The following is a 22,715-nucleotide window of genomic DNA, read 5'->3' as shown; positions in this document are numbered from 1 at the left end:
CAGTAAGAGCTTTCGTCCCCAAACCACTGCAGTGTAAGAATTGTGTGTGCAGACGAACAGAGTATACTGGAGACAGGTGTGTAGAAGGACGACGGCGTCGCAATTGTAGTGGGGATCATGATCCTGAGTTCCTGGAGTGCCCTGTAAGGGTAAATTGAGGTAAACAAAAGTTGGAGCGGTCAATCGAATTCCCTAAACGGGGGCGATTGAAATAATTGGGAAAACAAGTAATGTTAGTGAAGAGATGGTATTGGATACACCACAGCCTGTGGTAAATGTTAGCTGCCAAACAAAAGATACCCTGTGTGTTATAAATGTATTTTGTTGAGTTCATTTCCACAGTTAGAAACTGTACAGCACAAGTCTCAAAGAAGTCGAAGAAACAAGACATTATTGTGGCTGCAGTAGAAAGGTTTCTGGGACTGAAGGATTTTACATCGAAATACTTGCAAGGGGTACTGACGCCGGAAGACACGCCATCCCAGGTTTCCCTTGAGACTGTAGGGATCAGATCTGTTTATTTTTAACCAACATTTTTTATTTATAAAATTTATTTATAGTCGTTTTGGGGGGGGGGGTAATAGCCTACTAGGTGGCGGGATGCACATTAAATTGTGTGATCGCCAAAATACTATAGAAGAAGAAGAACACTCGCCAGTCTGGCACTCTGCCCCCCCCCCCCCCCCCCAGTGGTTGAATCAACAACAGGGAATGATCTGATGTATCCGGAGTAGCTAGCTTGCTAGCAGGCTGCGGTTCGCCATAGCTACGTAGTTGTTTGCTTGATGTAGGAGCGATGTGGTCCTTTTTCGCTCGGGATCCAGTCAAAGACTTTAATTATGAAATTTTACCGGACACTCAAGACACGTCCGGAATATGGACACTGCATCGGGGCAAGCGAAAGGTAAATACAATGGAGGGGGCAGAAATATATTTGACAGATGTCTTGTTAGCTTGCTAGCTAGCTGATACAAGGCAAGGCCTCGCTAGCTAGCTATGACTGAGTTCAAGGCAGGACACCATTCTTATTTATGGGATTAAATTGAATGTTAAATTGCCATACATGATTATCACGATGTAGGTCTACTATATAGATGGCGTTGTCCAGATATTTATCGCCTAGTTAAAACAGCACGGTTAGCGAAGGTTACTTCTAGGCTAGCATAGTTCATGTTAGCTATGTTTTGTTTATGCAGGGACACGTATTATCGCCACGTCAATCTCTGCTACAGTTATTAGCTAGCGAACGTTAGCTATCTAGCCACTGGTGTCACCTATAACGAGCTAGAAACGTCAGCTAGTTAACGTTACATGCTCATGCAAAATGTATTTCGACAAACTGTCACGACAAATAATGATGTCGTTAGCACACTCATTCTTGTTTTGACTGTTAGCTAACTGCTAACGTTATCGGCTAATTTGTCAAAGGTTCCGCTTAGCGTTGTTTGTTCCTTTTACTTATTGTTCAATGCCATGCAGATGCAATGGTGGAATCCTTGACGTACTTGTGTAGGTGTCGTGTTGTGTTTCACCTTAAATAGGTAGCTAGTTGACTGAGACAAATTGTATGGTGACATGACAACAACCCTTATTGCAAGGAACAGGATCGAACAACACCACTCCTGTGATTGAGTTCTGGCCTCATCAGGGAGACTAACTTAATCTCCACTAAATCACAATGACATCTCTTCTCATACTAATGATGGATCATGACATTGTCACATTTTGACATCTCCTTAGACGGGTGGGGAACCACTATCGGTGTTTGTGTACGAGGTGTCAACGGGGACAGAGGAACAGACCCAGCTAGCCAAGGCAGCGTTCAAACGTATGAAGACCCTCCGACATCCCAACATCCTGGCCTATGTAGATGGATTGGAGGTGTGTGTCTGTGTGTATTTCACAGCAAATGCAAATAACATCACAATTTAGTTGATATTTATAAGACAAACAACAATATTGTACAACAATCATTCTGTCACCATTTTCTCAGTCTTCTGTATTTGTTTTTCTTGTAATTGTTTTTCATGCAGAGTGTGGTGAGTATCAAGGACTGAATCAGTTAGTTCCCCTGTCTCTCTTCTAGAGAGGAACAGTAGCTAGTGTGCTAGTCGTTAGTGTACTAACTGTATAATAGAACCATACTTAAAAGACTAATGCACATTTTAACAATGTTATTGTGAATGCATTAATGTTGTCTCTTTCTGGTGTGTTGCAGACAGAGAAGAGCCTGTACCTGGTCACAGAGCAGGTCACCCCCCTGGCAGCCCACCTGAAGGCCCAGTCAGAGAGGGGGGGCTCTGGGGAGCTGGAGGTGTCCTGGGGCCTGCATCAGACTGTGGTCAGTAGACTGGAGGGGAGATGAGTGCTCTGATTTCCTGATGTGTTTCTTTATGTTGAGTGCTGCTTGTCCTTTACCAATCCTCTTCCACCTCTACTCCATTATCCTCCTTCCTTCCTCTCTATCAATCTCTTACTCAATGGAAAGATGACTCCATCTTGTCTAAGAAGGCACTTATATATTAATCACACAGTACTGAATGTTCTCTAAATACCAGCCCGAAAGGCTCGTAGGAAGTCACATCAGCTGCTACAGAGTCAAACAGGTTCACTGATACATTATAAGTGTGTCCCCGGCCCAGAATGGGTCAAACTTTAACCATACCATTCAACACTGGCAGACATTTGATGCTGGCAGTTAAACAGGTCAAAGGTAGAGCATCAGTACTCAGTTACAACAGATGATTCTAGACTAACTTTCCTCAAAGGAATGCATCTGTCTGAGTCTTCCCACACTTAAAATCATGTTTATTACATATCAATCTATACCTAATCAAATTCAGGCAAATAATTTGTCCATTGTTATGGGGAATTATTTGATTCTCTCTCAGACACTCTATTTCCCCCCTGTAGAAAGCCCTTAGTTTCCTGGTGAATGACTGCCACCTCCTCCACAACAACCTGGGTATCTGGGCTGTGTTTGTGGACCGAGCCGGAGAATGGAAGCTTGGCGGTCTGGACCACATGACCCCAGAGAACGGGGACGCCTCCACATCACTACCCTCCGCCAAAGCTGTTCACCCTGACATGGACAAATACGACGCCCCTGAATCACCAAACAGTGGAGAGAAATGGTGAGGCGGACAGAGAATGAGTTAAGAATGAAAGACTGATTTCATGAAAAATGGTGTTCCTGGGATCTCACATACAAAGGTTTTAGTTCAGTGCTTGATGTAGTCTGAAGATACTTCATATTTGTATTGTCTGAGTCCATCTCTCTGTCCTCCAGGGCTGGGGATGTGTGGCGGCTGGGCTGTCTGATCTGGGAAGTGTTCAATGGTCCACTTCCCCGAGCCTCCTCCCTACGCTCCCTCGGAAAGGTACCCTCCTCCCCCACCCTTTACCTTCTAACATTTTACCAGAGCATCACACATTTTAAGAAAATCCTAAAGTATTTCTAATGTCCTCCTGTCAAAAAAAGTCAAAGGTCATGAATTAATTGGAAGTGATGTGAAATGTATTATGGTTTGTTGTCCCTCAGATCCCTAAAGCATTGGTGCCACACTACTGTGAGCTGGTGGGGGCCAATGCCAGGGCCCGGCCTAACCCAGCCCGCTTCCTGCAAAACTGCAGAGCTCCCGGAGGATTCCTTAGCAACAGCTTCGTTGAGAGCAACCTTTTCCTAGAGGAGATCCAGGTGTGATTCCTGACCCCTATCCCTGCTATAGAAAAAGCTTGACACATTAGAGATGACACAGCTCTCATTGCAATGTGTTGACTTACCGATAAAATATTTTCTTCAGTGAAATCTATCTTATCTATTCAATCTGATCCAGATCAAAGACCCAGCAGAGAAGCAGCAGTTCTTTCAGGACCTGAGTGAGAACCTGGACTCATTCCCAGAGGACTTCTGTAAGCACAAGGTGCTGCCACAGCTACTCACTGCCTTTGAGTTTGGCAACGCCGGTGCTGTCGTCCTCACACCTCTGTTTAAGGTATGTGTGATGTGGAGGCAGAGAGGAGGGATTCAGATAGGAGAATGGATCACCGGCCTGGCATTTAACTGCTCCTCTCTTTTATGCAGAAGTGGGAAAACTATGTCATATCTATGTAAAGCATAATCATTAGAAACGGCTTTTAAAGGCATTTCTTCATGGTGAAACATGCTTTTGGCAACTAATCATCTCCCACTCTCCAATCAATCCAATGTATTTTGTAAAGCCTTTTTTTTACATCAGTAGTTGACACAACAGATAACCAGGCAGAATATAACCCCACCCACTTTTCCAAAGCGCAGCCCCCCACACCACCAAGGGGATGTCAACAGACCACTAACCCACCTCACGATCCCGAGAGGGCAGAAAATAGTTCCTTTTTCCATGTCTCGTTCTTTCTGTCTCTGTCAGGTGGGGAAGTTCCTGTCTCCGGAGGAGTACCAACAGAAGATCATTCCTGTCATTGTGAAGATGTTCTCCTCTACAGACCGGGCCATGAGGATACGACTGCTTCAACAGGTACAGTGTACCAACACATCGGAGTACAGAGGCGGCCATTACACCAGAATGAGTGTTTGCTGCAGAACCCATGTTTTATTCCTCTTTCCAACCCCGTCCTCATCTCTCTTTCCTTCAGATGGAGCAGTTTGTTCAGTATCTAAACGATGCAGCGGTGAACTCGCAGATCTTCCCTCATGTCGTTCACGGTTTCACAGACACAAACCCAGCCATCAGAGAACAGACTGTCAAGGTATAACTGGCTCACCGACTCTGTCAGACTTATGCTCACAAGACCAGGTGGCTTCACTCACTTCTTTATTCAAGTGTAACTGAAAGTGTACCTTCCCTGTGGTTAATGGTGTTCCCAAAGATCTGTTCTTGTTGTGAAATGTTTTTTATGCCTCTTTCTTTTCTCTCCTTCTCCCAGTCCATGCTGCTGCTGGCCCCCAAGCTGAATGAGAGTAATCTGAATCAGGAGCTGATGAGGCACTTTGCACGGCTGCAGGCGAGAGACGAGCAGGGACCAATCCGCTGCAACACCACCGTGTGCCTGGGAAAGATCGCCCCTTACCTCAACGCTGGGGTAACTCACCTGCTTTCTCTCTCTCTCTCCATAGATCTATAGATAGAATGGGTTGTATTTACAATGGTGTTTGTTCTTCACTGGTTGTCCTTTTCTTGTGGCAACAAATCTTGCTGTTGTGATGGCACACTATGGTATTTCACCCAATAGATATGGATTATCAAAATTTGATTTGTTTTCAAATTTGTCCGTCTGTGTAATCTGAGGAAAATATGTGTCTCTGATATGGTCATACATTTGGCAGGAGGTTAGGAAGTGCAGCTCAGTTTCCACCTCATTTTGTGGGCAGTGTGCACATAGCCTGTCTTCTATTGAGAGCCAGGTCTGCCTACAAGGCTATGCTCACGGGGTCTGTACATGGTCAAAGCTATCCTTAATTAAGTTCCGGTCAGTCACAGTAGTCAGGTATTCTGCCACTGTGTACTCTCTGTTTAGGGCCAAATAGCATTCTAGTTTGCTCAGATTTTTCGTAAATTCTTTCCAATGTGTCAAGGAATAATTTTTTTGTTTTCTTATGATTTGGTTGGGTCTAATTGTGTTGCTGTCCTGGGGCTCTGTGGGGTCTGTTTGTGAACAGGGCCCCAGGACTAGGGTTGTTGCGGTGACCGTATTACCGCCACACAGGCAGTCAAATTCCAAGTGACAGTTTAGTCACGGTAATTAGGCTTCTCCAAGCTCTGATGCTGCTGCTGGTCATTAGTAGCCTACCAAACTTGCTAACTGCCTGGTACTCAGCACTCTATTGTCCCTCTAATCACTCTGACATCAATGCAAATGTAGTCGAAAATCTAATCAAACACTTCATGAGAGCTCATGTTGTTTTGATCACGTGGACTGGGATATGTTCCGGTCAGCCTCAGAGAACAACATCGATCTATGCGCAGATTCGGTGAGTGAGTTTATAAAGAACGTGCATTGGAGATTGTGACTATTAAAACCTACCCTAACCAGAAACCGTGGATGGATGGCAGCATTCGCACAAAACTGAAAGCGCGAACCACTGCATTTAACCATGGAAAGAGGTCTGGGAATATGGCTGAATATAAACAGTGTAGTTATTCCCTCCGCAAGGCAATCAAACAAGCGAAATGCTGGTACAGGGGCAAGGTGGAGTCACAATTCAACGGCTCAGACACGAGACGTATGTGGCAGGGTCTACAGGAAATCACGGACTACAAAAGGAAAACCAGCCACGTTACGGACACCGTCACGCTTCCCGACAAACTAAACACCTTCTTTGTCCACTTTGATGATAACAGTGCCACTGTCGCGGCCCGCTAACAAGGACTACGCTCCTTCTCCGTGGCCGGCGTGAGTAAAACCTTTAAACGTGTTAACCCTCGCGAGGCTGCTGGCCCAGGCGGCATCTCTAGCTGCGTCCTCAGAGCATGCGCAGACCAGATGGCTGGTGTGTATACAGACATATTCAGTCGCTCCCTATCCCAGTCTGCTGTCCTCACTCACATGCTTCAAGATGGCCACCATTGTTCCTGTACCCAAGAAGGCAAAGATAACTGAACTAAGTGACTACCGCCCTGTAGCACTCACTTCTGTCATCATGAAGTGCTTTGAGAGACTAGTCAAGGATCATATCACCTCCACCTTACCGGCCACCCTAGACCCACTTCAGTTTGCGTACCGCCCCAACAGGTCCACAGACGATGCAATCGCCAGCACACCGCCCTATCCCATCTGGATGAGGAATACCTATGTAAGAATGCTGTTCATTGACTATAGCTCAGCATTCAACACCATAGTACCCTCCAAGCTCATCATCAAGCTGGAGGCCCTGGGTCTCAACCCCACCCTGTGCAACTGGGTCCTGGACTTTCTGATGGGCCGCCCCCAGGTGGTGAAGGTAGGAAACAACATCTCCACTTCGCTGATCCTCAACACTGGGCCCCCACAAGGGTGCATGCTCAGCCCCCTCCTGTACTCCCAGTTCACTCATGACTACTTGGCCATGCACGCCTCCAACTCAATCATCAAGTTTGCAGATGACACAACAGTAGTGGGCTTGATTACCAACAACGACGAGAGCTGAGGGCACTCAGAGTGTGGTGTCTGGAAAACAACCTCTCACTCAACGTCAACAAAACAAAGGAGATGATCATGGACTTCAGGAAACAGCAGAGAGAGCACCCGCCTATCCACATTGATGAGACAGCAGTGGAGAAGGTGGAAAGTTTTAAGTTCCTCTGTGTACACATCAGAGTTAAACTGAAATGGTCCACCCACACAGACATTGTGGTGAAGAAGGCGCAATAGTGCCTCTTCATCCTCAGGAGGCTGAATAAATTTGGCTTGTCACCCAAAACCCTGACTAACTTTTACAGATGCACAATCGAGAGCATCCTGTTAGGCTGTTTCACTGCCTAGTATGGCAACTGCTGCGCCCTCAACCGCAAGGCTCTCTAGAGGGTGGTGCGGTCTGCCCAACACATCACCGGGGGCAAACTACCTGCTCTCCATGACACCTACATCACCTGACGTCACAGGAAGGCTAAAAAGATAATCAAGGATAACAACCACTCGAGCCACTGCCTGTTCACACCACTACCATCCAGAAGGCGAGGTCAGTACAGGTGCATCAAAGCTTGGACCGAGAGACTGAAAAACTGCTTCTATCTCAAGGTCATCAGACTGTTAAATAGCCATCACTAGCACAGAGAGGCTGCTGCCTGCATTGAGACCCAATCACTGGCCACTTTAATAAATGGATCACTAGTCACTTTAAACAATGCCGCTTTAATAATGTTTACATATCTTAGATTACTCATATATGTATATACTGTATTTTAAACCATCTATTGCACCTTGCCTATGCCGCTCGGCCATCGCTCATCCATATAATTATATGTACATATTCTCATTCACCACTTTTTATATTTGTGTGTATTAGGTAGTTGTTGGGAAATTGTTAGATTACTTGTTAGATATTACTGCACTGTCGGAACTAGAAGCACAATCATTTCGCTACACTTGCATTAACATCTGCTAATATATATGTGGCCAATAAAATGTGATTTGATTTGTTGCGCAACATTTCAATAGGCTATGCAATTGCGTGAGAAAACAGAGTGATGGCCTCAAGAGGATCAGTTTTCTATAGGCTAGGCCTTCTTTATTTATTTATTTATTTATCAGTTTTCTATAGGCTAGGCCTACTATATTTATTAATCAGCTTTCCTAATATTAAGCACATAGGCTATACTCCTGTTGTACATATAACCAACCAGGCTGGCATGAAAATAAACCACGGGAAAGCGTCCTCCATTCGCAATTTAAGTGCATTGATGACATGTATTTTTTCCAGCTGCTCCTGTTGTGCAGGATAATGGTCCATTCTAAATCCAAGTTAATTTCACACATACACTAAATAATATATGTAAAGACAAGATTAACCTCTCTAGGGTAGGTGGCACCAAATTGTCCCACCTACGTAACAGCCAGTGTAATCCCGTGGCGCGTTATTCAAAAACCTCAAAAATGCAAAAACTTCAATTTTTCAAACATATTACTATTTTACAGCATTTTAAAGACAAGACTCTCGTTAATCTAACCACACTATCCGATTTCAAAAAGGCTTTACAACGAAAGCAAAACATTTGATTATGTCAGCAGAGTACCCAGCCAGAAATAATCAGACACCCATTTTTCAAGCTAGCATATAATGTCACATAAACCCAAACCACAGCTAAATGCAGCACTAACCTTTGATGATCTTCATCAGATGACAACTCTAGGACATTATGTTATACAATACATGCATGTTTTGTTCAATCAAGTTCATATTTATATCAAAAACCAGCTTTTTACATTAGCATGTGACTAGCATGTGACTAGCATTCCCACCGAACACTGCCGGTGAATTTACTAAATTACTCACGATAAACGTTCACAAAAAGCATAACAATTATTTTAAGAATTATAGATACAGAACTCCTCTATGCACTCGATATGTCCGATTTTAAAATAGCTTTTCGGTGAAAGCACATTTTGCAATATTCTCAGTAGATAGCCCGGCATCACAGGGCTAGCTATTTAGACACCCAGCAAGTTTAGCACTCACCAAAGTCAGATTTACTATAAGAAAAATGTTATTACCTTTGTTGTCTTCGTCAGAATGCACTCCCAGGACTTCTACTTCAATAACAAATGTTGGTTTGGTTCAAAATAATCCATAGTTATATCAAAATAGCGGCGTTTTGTTAGTGAGTTCAAGACACTATCCGAAAGGGTAAATAAGGGTGACGAGCATGGCGCAATTCGTGACAAAAAATGTCGAAATATTCCATTACCGTACTTCGAAGCATGTCAACCGCTGTTTAAAATCAATTTTTATGCCATTTTCTCATAAAAAAGCCATAATATTCCGACCGGGAATCTGCGTTTAGGTAAACCGACGAAAGAAAATAAAGCATTCGGTCGACTCGGGCACGCGCCTAAGCCCATAGTACTCTGATCGGCCACTTGCCAAAAGCGATAATGTGTTTCAGCCAGAGGCTGCCTCGATATCGTTCAGCTTTTTCCCGGGCTCTGAGAGCCTATGGGAGCCGTAGGAAGTGTCACGTTAGAGCAAAGATCCTCAGTCTTCAATAAAAAGAGCCAAGATGAAACAACTTCTCAGACAGGCCACTTCCTGCATGGAATCTTCTCAGGTTTTGGCCTGCCATTTGAGTTCTGTTATACACAGACACCATTCAAACAGTTTTAGAAACTTTAGGGTGTTTTCTATCCAAAGCCAATAATTATATGCATATTCTAGTTACTGGGCAGGAGTAGTAACCAGATTAAATTGGGTACGTTTTTTATCCGGCCGTGTCAATACTGCCCCCTAGCCCTAACAGGTTAAATCAAGAATATATAGCCTATCACTTGTGAATTACACTGCTCAAAAAAATAAAGGGAACACTTAAACAACACAATGTAACTCCAAGTCAATCACACTTCTGTGAAATCAAACTGTCCACTTAGGAAGCAACACTGATTGACAATACATTTCACATGCTGTTGTGCAAATGGAATAGACAACAGGTGGAAATTATAGGCAATTAGCAAGACACCTCCAATAAAGGAGTGGTTCTGCAGGTGGTGACCACAGACCACTTCTCAGTTCCTATGCTTCCTGGCTGATGTTTTGGTCACTTTTGAATGCTGGCAGTGCTTTCGCTCTAGTGGTAGCATGAGACGGAGTCTACAACCCACACCAGTGGCTCAGGTAGTGCAGCTCATCCAGGATGGCACATCAATGCGAGCTGTGGCAAGAAGGTTTGCTGTGTCTGTCAGCGTAGTGTCCAGAGCATGGAGGCGCTACCAGGAGACAGGCCAGTACATCAGGAGACGTGGAGGAGGCTGTAGGAGGGCAACAACCCAGCAGCAGGACCACTACCTCCGCCTTTGTGCAAGGAGGAGCAGGAGAAGCACTGCCAGAGCCCTGCAAAATGACCTCCAGCAGGCCACAAATGTGCATGTGTCTGCTCAAACGGTCAGAAACAGACTCCATGAGGGCCCGACGTCCACAGGTAGGGGTTGTGCTTACAGCCCAACACCGTGCAGGACGTTTGGCATTTGCCAGAGAACACCAAGATTGACAAATTCGCCACTGGCGCCCTGTGCTCTTCACAGATGAATGCAGGTTCACACTGAGCACATGTGACAGACGTGACAGAGTCTGGAGACGCTGTGGAGAACGTTCTGCTGCCTGCAACATCCTCCAGCATGACTGGTTTGGCGGTGGGTCAGTCATGGTGTGGGGTGGCATTTCTTTGGGGGGCCGCACAGCCCTCCATGTGCTCGCCAGAGGTAGCCTGACTGCCATTAGGTACCGAGATGAGATCCTCAGACCCCTTGTGAGACCATATGCTGATGCGGTTGGCCCTGGGTTCCTCCTAATGCAAGACAATGCTAGACCTCATGTGGCTGGAGTGTGTCAGCAGTTCCTGCAAGAGGAAGGCATTGATGCTATGGACTGGCCCGCCCGTTCCCCAGACCTGAATCCAATTGAGCACATCTGGGACATCATGTCTCGCTCCATCCACCAACGCCACGTTGCACCAGACTGTCCAGGAGTTGGCGGATGCTTTAGTCCAGGTCTGGGAGGAGATCCCTCAGGAGACCATCCACCACCTCATCAGGAGCATGCCCAGGCGTTGTAGGGAGGTCATACAGGCACGTGGAGGCCACACACACTACTGAGCCTCATTTTGACTTGTTTTAAGGACATTACATCAAAGTTGGATCAGCCTGTAGTGTGGTTTTCCACTTAATTTTGAGTGTGACTCCAAATCCAGACCTCCATGGGTTGATAAATTTCTATTTTCATTGATTATTTTTGTGTGATTTTGTTGTCAGCACATTCAACTATGTAAAGAAAAAAGTTGTCATCACATTCAACTATGTAAAGAAAAAAGTATTTAATAAGATTATTTCATTCATTCAGATCTAGGATGTGTTATTTTAGTGTTCCCTTTATTTTTTTGAGCAGTGTATATATAACTTGTGAATGATGCCCAGCATAAGAAACCAAGCCTTTTTTTGCGACTTTTTCGAATCATAGTCGCACACCTCATGTAGCCTAGCCCATAGGCCTATATGTTTGTATCACAACTAAAGTGGCCAAATAACTTCTTAAAATTAAGAACATTAATCTGCTTTACAAGGGGTGTAGAGCCTAACATAAGCAGCACGTGAGTTTAAAGTTTGGGGAAGATGGATTTTCACCATAAAAATGCACCTTTATAATAAAAGTATTACATGCATAATTGCTTTTGCGGTCACTTTTAATAATGGTGTTTTCTGCTAATTGAACATTTGCACTTAGACTACTACCAAATGTGCATTGCTGCTCTTATAAGGTGAAGAAATATTATAATAGTTTCAACATTTTAAGATTAACGTTCAGATCTGTTGCGTCAGCCACATTGCGTAAACATAATTTTTTTATGCTAGTGGTTGTAATAATTTGGGATCTATCGCATCCCACAACTGTCCCAGACGGTTTGGAATATTTATTTATCGCTCAGAATAGAATAGGTCGACCTTTGTACTATGGAGGAGAGTAGATTGACATAGGCTAGTGCTTTTGCTGTTAAACTGTTCGTTAGGCCTACTCATCTGTTGGCTGACGAAAAGTAAACGTGTACAATTCTTCCAAAATCTTCAATATGCACCTCGTAATTCGATAAGGACATGCACAGTTGTGTCCCTGATGTGTCTGTCTTCACTTGTAGCCTGTGTGAAAGACCCAACCACGTGATTGAGCGCTCAGGAAGAAGGGCACTACGGCCACTGGCCACAAAAGGCCTGGATAATTTTTTTTAGGGTGCATTGTTTTAGAGTGCATGTCAGAGCAAAAACCAAGCCATGAGGTCGAAGGAATTGTCCGTAGAGCTCCGAGACAGGATTGTGTCGAGGCACAGATCTGGGGAAGGCACTCCTCAGTAAAAGGCACATGACATCCCACTTGGAGTTTGCCAGATTCTCTGGTCTGATGAAACCAAGATTGAACCCTTTGGCCTGAATGCCAAGCGTCACGTCTAGAGGAAACCAGGCACCGCTCTTCACTTGGCCAATACCTTCTCTACGGTGAAGGCAGCATCATGCTGTGGGGATGTCTTTCAGCAGAAGGGACTGGGAGGCTAGTTAGGATCAAGGGAAAGATGTATGCAGCAAAGTACAGAGATCCTTTATGAAAACGTGCTGAGGACCTTAGACTGGGGCGAAGGTTCACCTTCCAACAGGACAATGACCGTAAGCACACAGCCAAGACAATGCAGAACTGGCTTTGGGACAAGTCTCAGAATGTCCTTGAGTGGCCCAGACAGAGCCCGGACTTGAACTTGATCGAACATTTCTGGAGAGACCTGAAAATAGCTGTGCAACGACTCTCCCTATCAAGGACAACAAAGTCAAGGTATTGGAGTGGCCATTACAAAGTCCTGACTTCAACCCTATAGAACATTTGTGGGCAGAACTGAAAAGGCGTGTGCGAGCAAGGAGGCCTACAAACGTGACTCAGTTACACCAGCTCTGTCAGGAGGAATGGGCCGAAATTCACCCAACTTATTGTGGGAAGCTTGTGGAAGGCTACCCAAAACGTTTGACCCAAGTTAAACAATTTAAAGGCAATGCTACCAAATACTAATTGAGTGCATGTTAACTACTGACCCACTGGGAATGTGATGATAGAAATAAAAGCTGAAATGAAACATACTATTATTCTGACATTTCACATTCTTAAAATAGTGATGATCCTAACTGACCTAAGACAGGGAATTTGTACTAGGTTTAAATGTCAGGAACTGTGAAAAACTTTGCTTAAATGTATTTGGCTAAGGTGTATGAAAACTTCCGACTTCAACTGTACAGTATGTTGAAGAAAGTGGGGTTCAAGCTCACTCCCTGTCTCAACCCACGGCCCTGTGGAAATAAATGTTTTTTTTTGTTACCAATTTTAACTGTGCACTTGTTGTATACATGTTTTTTTTTTTATAAAGTCGTATGTTTTCCCCCCAACACTGCTTTCCATCAATTTGTATAGCAGACCCTCATGCCAGAGTCAAGCTTTTTATTTTAAATTTTTTTCTTATCAAAAAAGCATGAAAAGGGGTGTCAGTGGGTTGACTGTGAACGCTCTGAGAGACTCTGGGTTGAGGTCAGTGATAAAGTAGTCTACAGTACTACTGCCAAGAGATGAGCTATAGGATTCCAAAGGATTCCTCTCAAAGCCTACCATTGACTGTGTACATACCCAGCGTGCGACAGAGCTCCATGCTTGTCATAGTTGTGTCTAGGGGGGCATATTAGGGAGGGAATGCTGTCACCTCCAGGTAGGTGTTTGTCCCCCTGTGTGCTGAGGGTGTTGCGTTCTGGCATGTAGTTCGCCACAGACCAGTACATGTCCCTGGGCCTGGAAATGGTTGATCTCCCCCTCTAGGATGGAGAAGCTGTCATTGTTAAAGTACATGGATACTGTAGGGGGGATATAGGTAGCACACATGAGGACATTTTTCTCTGAGATCATTTCCTTATTAATTTGTTCCTGTTTTGACTAATTGAAGAGTGGGATAGGTCTGCTCTACCAAATTAGCATACCCCTTGAGTCTCTTCCCTGTTTCACACCTGGTAGTTTGGCGGATGGGACTACCAGCTCTCTGTAACCTAGAGGGCAACGCGTGAGTCCGTCTCTTCTTTTCCATGTTTCTTGTGGGATGACAATGTCTGTATTTCCAATTTCTTTGAAGTCTGGGTTCTTGCTCTTTAGTCCAAAGGCAGATGACCTCAGGCCTTGTATATTCCAGCATGAGATAGTAAAAGCTTCATTTTCCATACTGTCTAGTGTGGTTTAGGTTCGGACCATTACTGTAGGTGTGAGCAGAGCATGTTGAGCAACTCTCTCTCTCGCGCTCTCTGTTTAGCTCGCTCCTTGCTCTCTCTCCCCCTTTCTCGCTCTCACTCTCCCCCCTCGTTCGTGGTCTTATTCATACCTCTCTCCTTTCCTCCACAGACACGGCAACGAGTGTTGATCTCGGCGTTCTCTCGGGCCACTAAGGACCCCTTTCCCGCCTCTCGGGCGGCCGGGGTTCTGGGCTTTGCAGCGACCCACAACTACTACAGTGTGACAGAGAGTGCAGCACGGGTACTACCAACACTCTGTACCCTCACTGTTGACCCTGACAAGAACGTTAGAGATCAGGTGAGAAGCACTACAAACACCTTACACATTGAAATAACTGCACTAGTACATTTAGCTTGCATTATGTTTAGAAATATTTCACCCTGAACACTCTATCTGCATATGAAAATCAATTTTTTACCTACTCTCTCATTTCACATTGCAACATTCCATCTGTAAGAAGGTTCCATCCAACCTTTTTATGAGCGTGAAGTATAAAAAATGCCACGACGGGCAGTAAACGTTCCAAATGTCGAAAAAACTAAATATGCTAGACAAGGTGGGATCTTTTTGTGTCTGTAAAATGTATTATGCGAGAAATGGCAGTGGAAACGCTTTTATGCGTGAATATTGATATAATAACCAACATATGGAAGTAAACTTTGAGTCACGAGATGATATGTTGTGTGGTCCTCCCACTACAACTGGAGAAAGCATGCAGTTTGTTAGGCTACAGATGAAATAAGTAATGATGAACTTCACAGGGTGGTGACAGTACTACGTGATGAGCTTGATGCTCCTTTCCAATAAATATCCAGGGTCTTATTCTGGTGACATGATCGACGCTTGGCTTCCATTTGACAAGCAAAAAATTATTTTGCTCCTTTGTCCATAATAATGTCATCATGTAGGCTATACCTGCACTGTGTCTGCAAGCAGTTCGCTAGAGGGCAGTGCCAGCTAGAGGGCAGTGCCAACACCAGAGTGGGTATATTTAGCTATATAGCGCAACATTTCTGGTGCCGAAACCATCAGTAGAGTTGATTGCGATGGAAATCCATTTTAACTTTGTATTTTTATGGGAATTAAATGCAAAAGTTATTTTTATGTGCGCTACGTTATCACACTTTTGATCACAAGTAAATTTGGTGATATATATTCATATATATATTCATATATATATATATATATATATATTCATATTCGCATGAAAATTTGTTGCCAATTTGGATAGAAACCTAGCTTGTGAAACACGTTTTTTTTCTGTCCCTCAGGCATTTAAAGCCATAAAGAGTTTCTTGACGAAGCTGGAGACTGTTTCTGAAGATCCAACCAAGCTGGCTGAAATAGGTCTGTACACAATCGCAAACCTCCAGGTCGCCAAAGACAACAAAGCCTCAAGCACTGATCTCACATTAAAGGGATAGTACGGAATGTTGGCAATGAAGTCCTTTATCTGCTTCCCCAGAGTCCGATGATCTTGTGGATAATTTTTTTTTCTCTGTGTCCAGTATGAAGGAAGTTAGAGGTAGTTTTGTGAGCCAATGCTAACTAGCGTTAGCTGTACCCAAGGACTTCCAGTCATTGCGCTAAGCTCGGTATCATTTGCTCGCAAAACTACACTATATAAAAGTATGTGGACACCCCTTCAAATTAGTGGATTTGACTATTTCAGCCACACCTGTTGCTTACAAGTGTTTTAAAATCGAGCACACAGCCATGCGATCTCCATAGACAAACATTGGCAGTAGAATGGCCTTACTGAAGAGCTCAGTGACTTCAACGTGGCACCATCAAAGGATGCCACCGTTCCTACAAGTCAGTTCGTCAAATTTCTGCCATGTTAGAGCTGCCCCGATCAACTGTAAGTGCTGTTATTGTGAAGTGGAAACGTCTAGGAGCTTCATGAAATTGGTTTCAAATGGCCGAGCAGCCGCACACAAGCTTAAGATCACCATGCGCAATGCCAAGCGGCGACTGGAGTGGTGTAAAGCTTGCCGTCATTGGACTCTGGAGCAGTGGAAACGCGTTCTCTGGAGTGATGAATCACGCTTCACCGTCTGGCAGTCCGATGGATGAGTCTGGGTTTGGCGGATGCCAGGAGAACGCTACCTAGTGCCAACTGTAAAGTTTGGTGGAGGAGGAAAAATGGTCTGGGGCTGTTTTTCATGGTTCGGGCTAGAACCCTTAGTTCCAGTGAAGGGGAAATCTTGGCGCCACAGTATACAACATTCTAGATGATTCTTTGCTTCCAACTTGATGGCAAGTTTGGGGAAGGTCCTTTCCTGTTTCAGAATGACAATGCCCCCGTGCACAAAGCGAGGTCCATACAGAAATGGTTTGTCGAGATCGGTGTGGAAGAAATTGACTACCTTGGTCTCAACCCCATCGAACACCTTTGGGATGAATTGGAACGCTGACTACGAGCCAGGCCTAATCGCCCAACATCAGTGCCCGACCTCACTAATGCTCTTGTGGCTGATAGCAAGTCCCCGCAGCAATGTTCCAACATCTAGTGGAAAGCCTTCCCAGAAGAGTGGAGGCTGTTGTAGTAGGGGGGGGGGGGGGGGGGGGATCAACTCCATATTAATACCCATGAGTTTGGAATGAGATGTTTGACGAGCAGCTGTCCACACTCTTGGTCATGTGGTATACCTGTAACTTCCTTCATTGCCAAAATCCCAAACTATCCCTTATAAGGAATCTTTTTGCAGCCTTTGAGTGTCTAATATTACTTATCTCCTTCTCAACCTAGAAAAGGATGTGATGTCATCAGCCCAGCCGGCTGGGGCAGCGGCCAGTTGGGCAGGCTGGGCAGTGACGGGGGTGTCCTCTCTGACCTCCAAGCTCATCCGGACCGGCCCGGGGACAGAGGGCGGCAGCCCGGCCGAGAACACCCCTGTTGGTGGTGGTACTGCATCTCCTTGTGCCGGGAGCCCTGCGATAGATGGCGTACCCGGGGGTAAGGAACTGACTTATTTGCAGGATTACTCAGATCTTAGATATGTTTCTGTTTGATTTGGCATGGGTCCCCAGATCCTCAATGTTATACAGCTGCACCATTGAGAGCATCCTGACTGGTTGCATCACTGCCTGGTATGGCAACTGCTCAGCATCCGACCGTAAGGCGCTACAGAGGGTAGTGCCTACAGCCCTGTACATCAAGCTTCCTGCCATCCAGGACCTATATACTAGGCGATGTCAGAGGAAAGCCCCAAAAAATTGTCAGACTCCAGTCACCCAAGTCGTAGACTGTTCTCTCTGCTACCGCACGGCAAGCGGTACCGGAGCGCCAAGTCTAGGTCCAAAAGGCTCCTTAACAACTTCAATCCCCAAGCAATAGGACTGTTAATCAAATGGCCACCCTAGACTATTTGCATTGACCCCCCCCCCCCACACTTGTTTTTACACTGCTGCTACTTGCTGTTTATTATCTATGCGTAGTCTCTTTACCGTTACCTACATGTACAAATTACCTCGCCTAACCTGTACCCCCGCACATTGTACTGGTACCCCCTGTATATAGCCTCGTTATTGTTGTTTTATTCTAACTTTTTAAAATGTATTTTACTTTAGTTTATTTAGTAAATATTTTCTTAACTCTATTTTCTTAACTGCATTGTTGGTTAAGGGCTTGTAAGTAAGCATTTCACAGTAAGGTCTACACCTGTTGTATTTGGCACATGTGACAAATAACATTTTGATTAGATTTTTGGTCATTCTATACATAAGGGTGGCATCCCCCATAGAAACATAGGAAGAGCCGGCAAAGCTGTATCCATCAGTTAATGGCATCCGCTATTTACATCCACCTTTCACCTCACCGTTCTCCTCATTCCTCCAGGCTCTGAAGTTAAACCACTGCCGGTCTCCATGACTCTACCCATTGCTTCTGGCCTTGCTACCCAATCAGACTCTCCTAAGGTGACAGAAAAGAACGAGGAGCCAATCGGAGACCGGTGGGATGACGAGGATTGGGGAAGTTTGGAGGTAATTGACATGGAATGGTTTTGGGGTGGGATTTGACAGTTGGGACGTCAACTGTCACGGAACATGGGAAACAGTGATGTTTGTATTGGAGAGGCATCTTCTATTTGATCAGTTAACTCATTCACCTACTCTCGCTCTCTCTCCCCCCACAGGACCCAGAGAAGGTACAGACAGCAGACCCAGATGACTGGAACTCTTCTGATTGGTCAGGAATGTCTTCTGTCAAAAAGAAGGCCAGTTTAAGAGGAGTACGTATCTGGTTTTATTTAGACCTGAGGGTTATTCAGGGAGGCAGAATGTTTAAATAGAGTCAAAGATAATGGCACATTGCATAGTCATGCTATTTCTGTAAAGTAAGTAACACTCACACTTGTCTTTTCTTACTAGCTCTGGCTTTGATGATATATATACTTAATTGAGGGAAAATGTACTTACTATGACTGAGAGATGTGGTTGTCTCACCTAGCTGTCTTCTCTCTGGATAAGAGCATCTGCTAAATTACTCATTTGTAAATACATTCCTGTCTGCAATTTCCTGAAAGTTCCAACCTACTGAACAATGGTCCATGATTTAAAACCGTGTGAGTGCTGAAACTTCATGGGGAATATTCATTCATTGCTGTCTCCATCCAGGTGGGTCTAGCAACTTCTGAGGCAGTGAAAAAGCAGAGCTCTGATTGGAGCAGCTCGGGCTGGGATGCCGACGACAGCTGGTCCAATGAGAAGGAGGCTGACGGCCAGGGTCAGAGTTCACCAGGAGAGGAGGCGTGGGGAAATGACTGGGAGGAGGAGGGAACGACTGCTCCGGCCACTAAGAGTGCTGCTCTGCCGGAGGGGGTTCGGTTAGCCAGCGAGTATGACTGGGACAGTAAGGGAGCCACGCAGACGGACTTCCTTGCCAACGTGTCTCAGAGAGCAATGCCGACCCCCATTACTACGGTGAGGAGAGGAGGGGGGGGGGGGGCTTTATAAATAAACATTTGACAGGGGTAGGCTTTGTGTTTTGAAGAACTGACAAACAGGTTTGTCAAAGTGGAGGTAGAAGTTATGTGTTGATAAGTGGGGGAACATTTGAGGTGGAAATGGAAGGGCAATGCATGTTTTAATGTGCGCTGTGCATGTGTTTTCTGGTTCATGCTAGGCTGGTGATGGCTGGAGTGCAGAGCCTGCTGGAGACTGGGGAGCCGAGGAGAGCTGGGAGTCTGTGGACGGAAGTCAAGGTGAGTCTCAACCTGCTCTAACCTTTCTATACTCCATCTCTCTCAATGATCTGAAACCAGGGAGTCCTTTTAATGAGATGCTATTCATGTTGTAAGGCTCAAGTCAAATGATAACAGCTGTCTCTTTTTGTTTCCTAAGCAGGCCTAAGCAAGGCAGAGCTGGCCAAGAAGAAACGTGAGGAGAGGAGGAAAGAACTGGAGGCCAAACGGGCAGAACGCAAGGCAGTGAAGGGTCCTCTCAAACTGGGTGCTCGGAAATTGGACTGACTGGAAGGAAGAGGAGGGCTGGCGGAAGACAGGAAGCAGACCGAGTGCTATGATGACTTTCCCCTGACTCCCACAGAGAGGGTGGAATGTATGAAAGGTTCAACATTCCATAATGAAAAAAAGATTGAAGAAGAGACACTGTGAACTTGACGACTGTGCAAGCTGCTCATTGGCTGAGAGGGGATCAGAATGCCAGAGGCTGAGACATGTCTCATCCAGACTATTACGGGGTTTAAACATTGCATTCACATTACAACGCAAATATTGTTTTTATATAAAAACAAAGATGTAAAGAAATGTACATAGTTGGTGCATTTGTCTGAAAATGTTTTTTTTTTTATTATATTGATATAAAATGTGTATATGCTGAATGTTCACATATACGCATAAATGGGTTATGAATGTTTTAGATAAGCTGTCAGTCACACTGCAGAAATAAGACTGATAGTCTGCATGCGTGGGTCTGTATATGAGTGACCTACCAGACGGCATACAGTACTTCCCTGAAGGGTAATGCTGGGACACGTTCAGCAGGGCACAATGTTGTGTAACAGTCTGATAGAAATATGTTATGTTGAACAAACATTCCTCTCACATAGAATAAGGGATCATGTCAAGTCTATTCATGATATTTCGATCTTCGTTTGCCAACTGAACGTGTCTCTGTTGATTAACGGTACCTCACTGTACGCAGATGAATAATTACACCTGGCCTGCATCCCCTCGGAGCCAATCAGTTATCATTAGTGGTGGTGGGTTGACTGACTTGAAGCCTTCGTATTCAGCATGGATGGTGTTATCATGCAATTTTACCTGTAGATTCCTCCTATATATTTATGGAGTCACACTTAGCTATTTAAAATCAAATCATAAAGTGCAAGATAATTCTGCCCATCAACTATCTTGTCAGATTGGTAGTGTTGGGTGGGTCAAGGGAAAGAGAAGGTTCTGTTTGTGCCTTTTATTTGATGGCAGCACTGTTTACTGGGGTTAGGTGGTCAGATGAACTGTGCTCTGTGATTTTTTTTAAACATGTTCTGGGTGGCGAAGGAGGGAAGTCCAGTGAAATCAGATCCATTGTTTTATAGAGATGGAATCTTGTGTACTATGAACAATTCCCCAAATAAAACCATGACAAAGTGTTATGCGAAAGGGTGTGAACTGTTTTACAAATATATATTCAGAACAATTTCTACTTCTGCCAACATCCAAATCCACTGGAAAATTCCTTGTGGGACAACAGAGGTGTTTCTGTTTACTAAGAGAAGTATGTTAATCAGACCACAAACCTACAGACCAAATAATGTTTATTAAAAATGTACAAACTTACAATACAGAGCATGTCAAGACCAGATCAACTCATCTAAAATGACCAGGTTCAGTTTATTCATTATCAATATATTTCAACTTAATTCATGTGCAAACAAGTTTACAGATCAAACACAGGTTAAGATTAAATATTTTCAATCCAACATCTAGAAATTGCTAGTATACTCATGAATAAAGATTTAGATTTTTGTCAGTCATTTCAAGGCGATATAAGGAGCATTAGATGTATCCAGTGGGGCAAACTCCCCCAAAATATTTTAGATGCATGCCAGCAAAGCCACAACACTAAACACTATAACTGTAACAAACTGTTAGGATCTACATAAAGCTGTCCCAACAGCAGAGCTTTCTTTTCAGCACCATGGAGTGAATCATTACCGCTGCTACACCTGGTTATCAGTGGAGCCTTGTTTAGCAGCAAAGCAGTTCATTCAACCTCTTTTACGGCCTTTTAAAAAAACATAGCTGATATGGCTGACTTGCTTAAACAAATGTGGTTTCTACTGACAATTGAGATGTACAAACTATGGCAGAAGGGGACGACGAGCGGATCAGAGGAAATCTGTCATTTCTATTAAGATATTAATGAGCGAGCTAGGATGGACATAGCATAACTATTTGTTCTGCACTTTTGAAATGTACAGCGACAGAATTTAGAACATGGGCTGTTCTTACAGGCTATAGGCTACATGTACACCTCCAAGTCAGAACAGTAGGCTAAGTTATGAGGGGGAAAGGGACCAAATTATTAAGGTGAGGCACATGGGCTACTAATAGCTTACTACACAACATACACTTAATATTACTTTCTTAGCTACAGTATACATATCTTCCTGGCATATTACATCATTTATGCAGCTGCATACAATACATTTTTGGACTCACCTTATTGTGCTGTGTTCACTTGAACAGGAAGTTGGCGCGGCGGTCCTTGTGGGAAAATTTTGTCATCAAAGTCTGGCATTCTCTGGATTTATATTGCTTTCAAGACAACTGGGAACTCTGGGAAAAAAACAAGGCTGAATCATGACTTCAGTGATCTTCAGGTCAGAGCTCTAGAAAGAGGCCAGAGTTCCTGACTTGGAATTACAAGTTGGATGACCGTTAAAAACGTATTTTCCCAGTCAGAGCTAGTTTTTTTCCCAGAATTCCCAGTTCTCTTGAACTCACCGAAGTCTGAGAATTCCCAGTTCTGAGTTTCCAGTTGTTTTGAACGTGGCAGAAGTTATGCTGCATTGAGAGTATGGCCAATGTACTACAACTTTTTTGGCCAATGGTGTTGAATGTTTATTTTAAGCTTGGAAAAGAGACCCTTAAACCCAGACTTGGACCACACACCCACTCCACTGAATAGCAGGTTAGTGATTGCTTTGCAACGCTTGCAGTTAGTCACCGATTCCTTCCAAACCACTCATTGTTGAATTTGTGATTTC

General features: G+C 44.3%; 1 protein-coding gene across 2 annotated transcripts; it reads left to right on the top strand.

Moving 5' to 3' along the window:
* The first annotated feature begins 686 nt into the window (after positions 1-686).
* On the top strand, positions 687-21,095 carry LOC106612082 (N-terminal kinase-like protein). 2 transcript variants are annotated; one of them, XM_014212919.3, is made up of 18 exons: positions 687-904; positions 1,741-1,881; positions 2,219-2,341; positions 2,914-3,134; positions 3,290-3,380; positions 3,542-3,697; positions 3,837-3,995; positions 4,407-4,514; positions 4,633-4,746; positions 4,924-5,079; positions 14,588-14,776; positions 15,751-15,826; positions 17,232-17,438; positions 18,321-18,466; positions 18,619-18,714; positions 19,100-19,405; positions 19,608-19,686; positions 19,829-21,095. In XM_014212919.3, the coding sequence occupies exons 1-18, from the start codon at positions 797-799 to the stop codon at positions 19,951-19,953; spliced, it is 2,601 nt and encodes an 866-aa protein (XP_014068394.1). In that variant the 5' UTR covers positions 687-796; the 3' UTR covers positions 19,954-21,095. The 2 variants fall into 2 exon arrangements, with proteins under 2 accessions (XP_014068394.1, XP_014068393.1); XM_014212918.3 differs by having other exon boundaries at positions 19,826-21,095.
* The last annotated feature ends 1,620 nt before the right edge of the window (positions 21,096-22,715 follow it).

Source organism: Salmo salar, chromosome 09 (genome assembly GCF_965601325.2).
Source record: "Salmo salar chromosome 09, fSalSal1, whole genome shotgun sequence".
Lineage (NCBI taxonomy): Eukaryota > Metazoa > Chordata > Actinopteri > Salmoniformes > Salmonidae > Salmo > Salmo salar.
The sequence above is the reverse complement of the archived record's forward strand: the minus strand, read 5'-3'. Positions and strand labels throughout refer to the sequence as shown.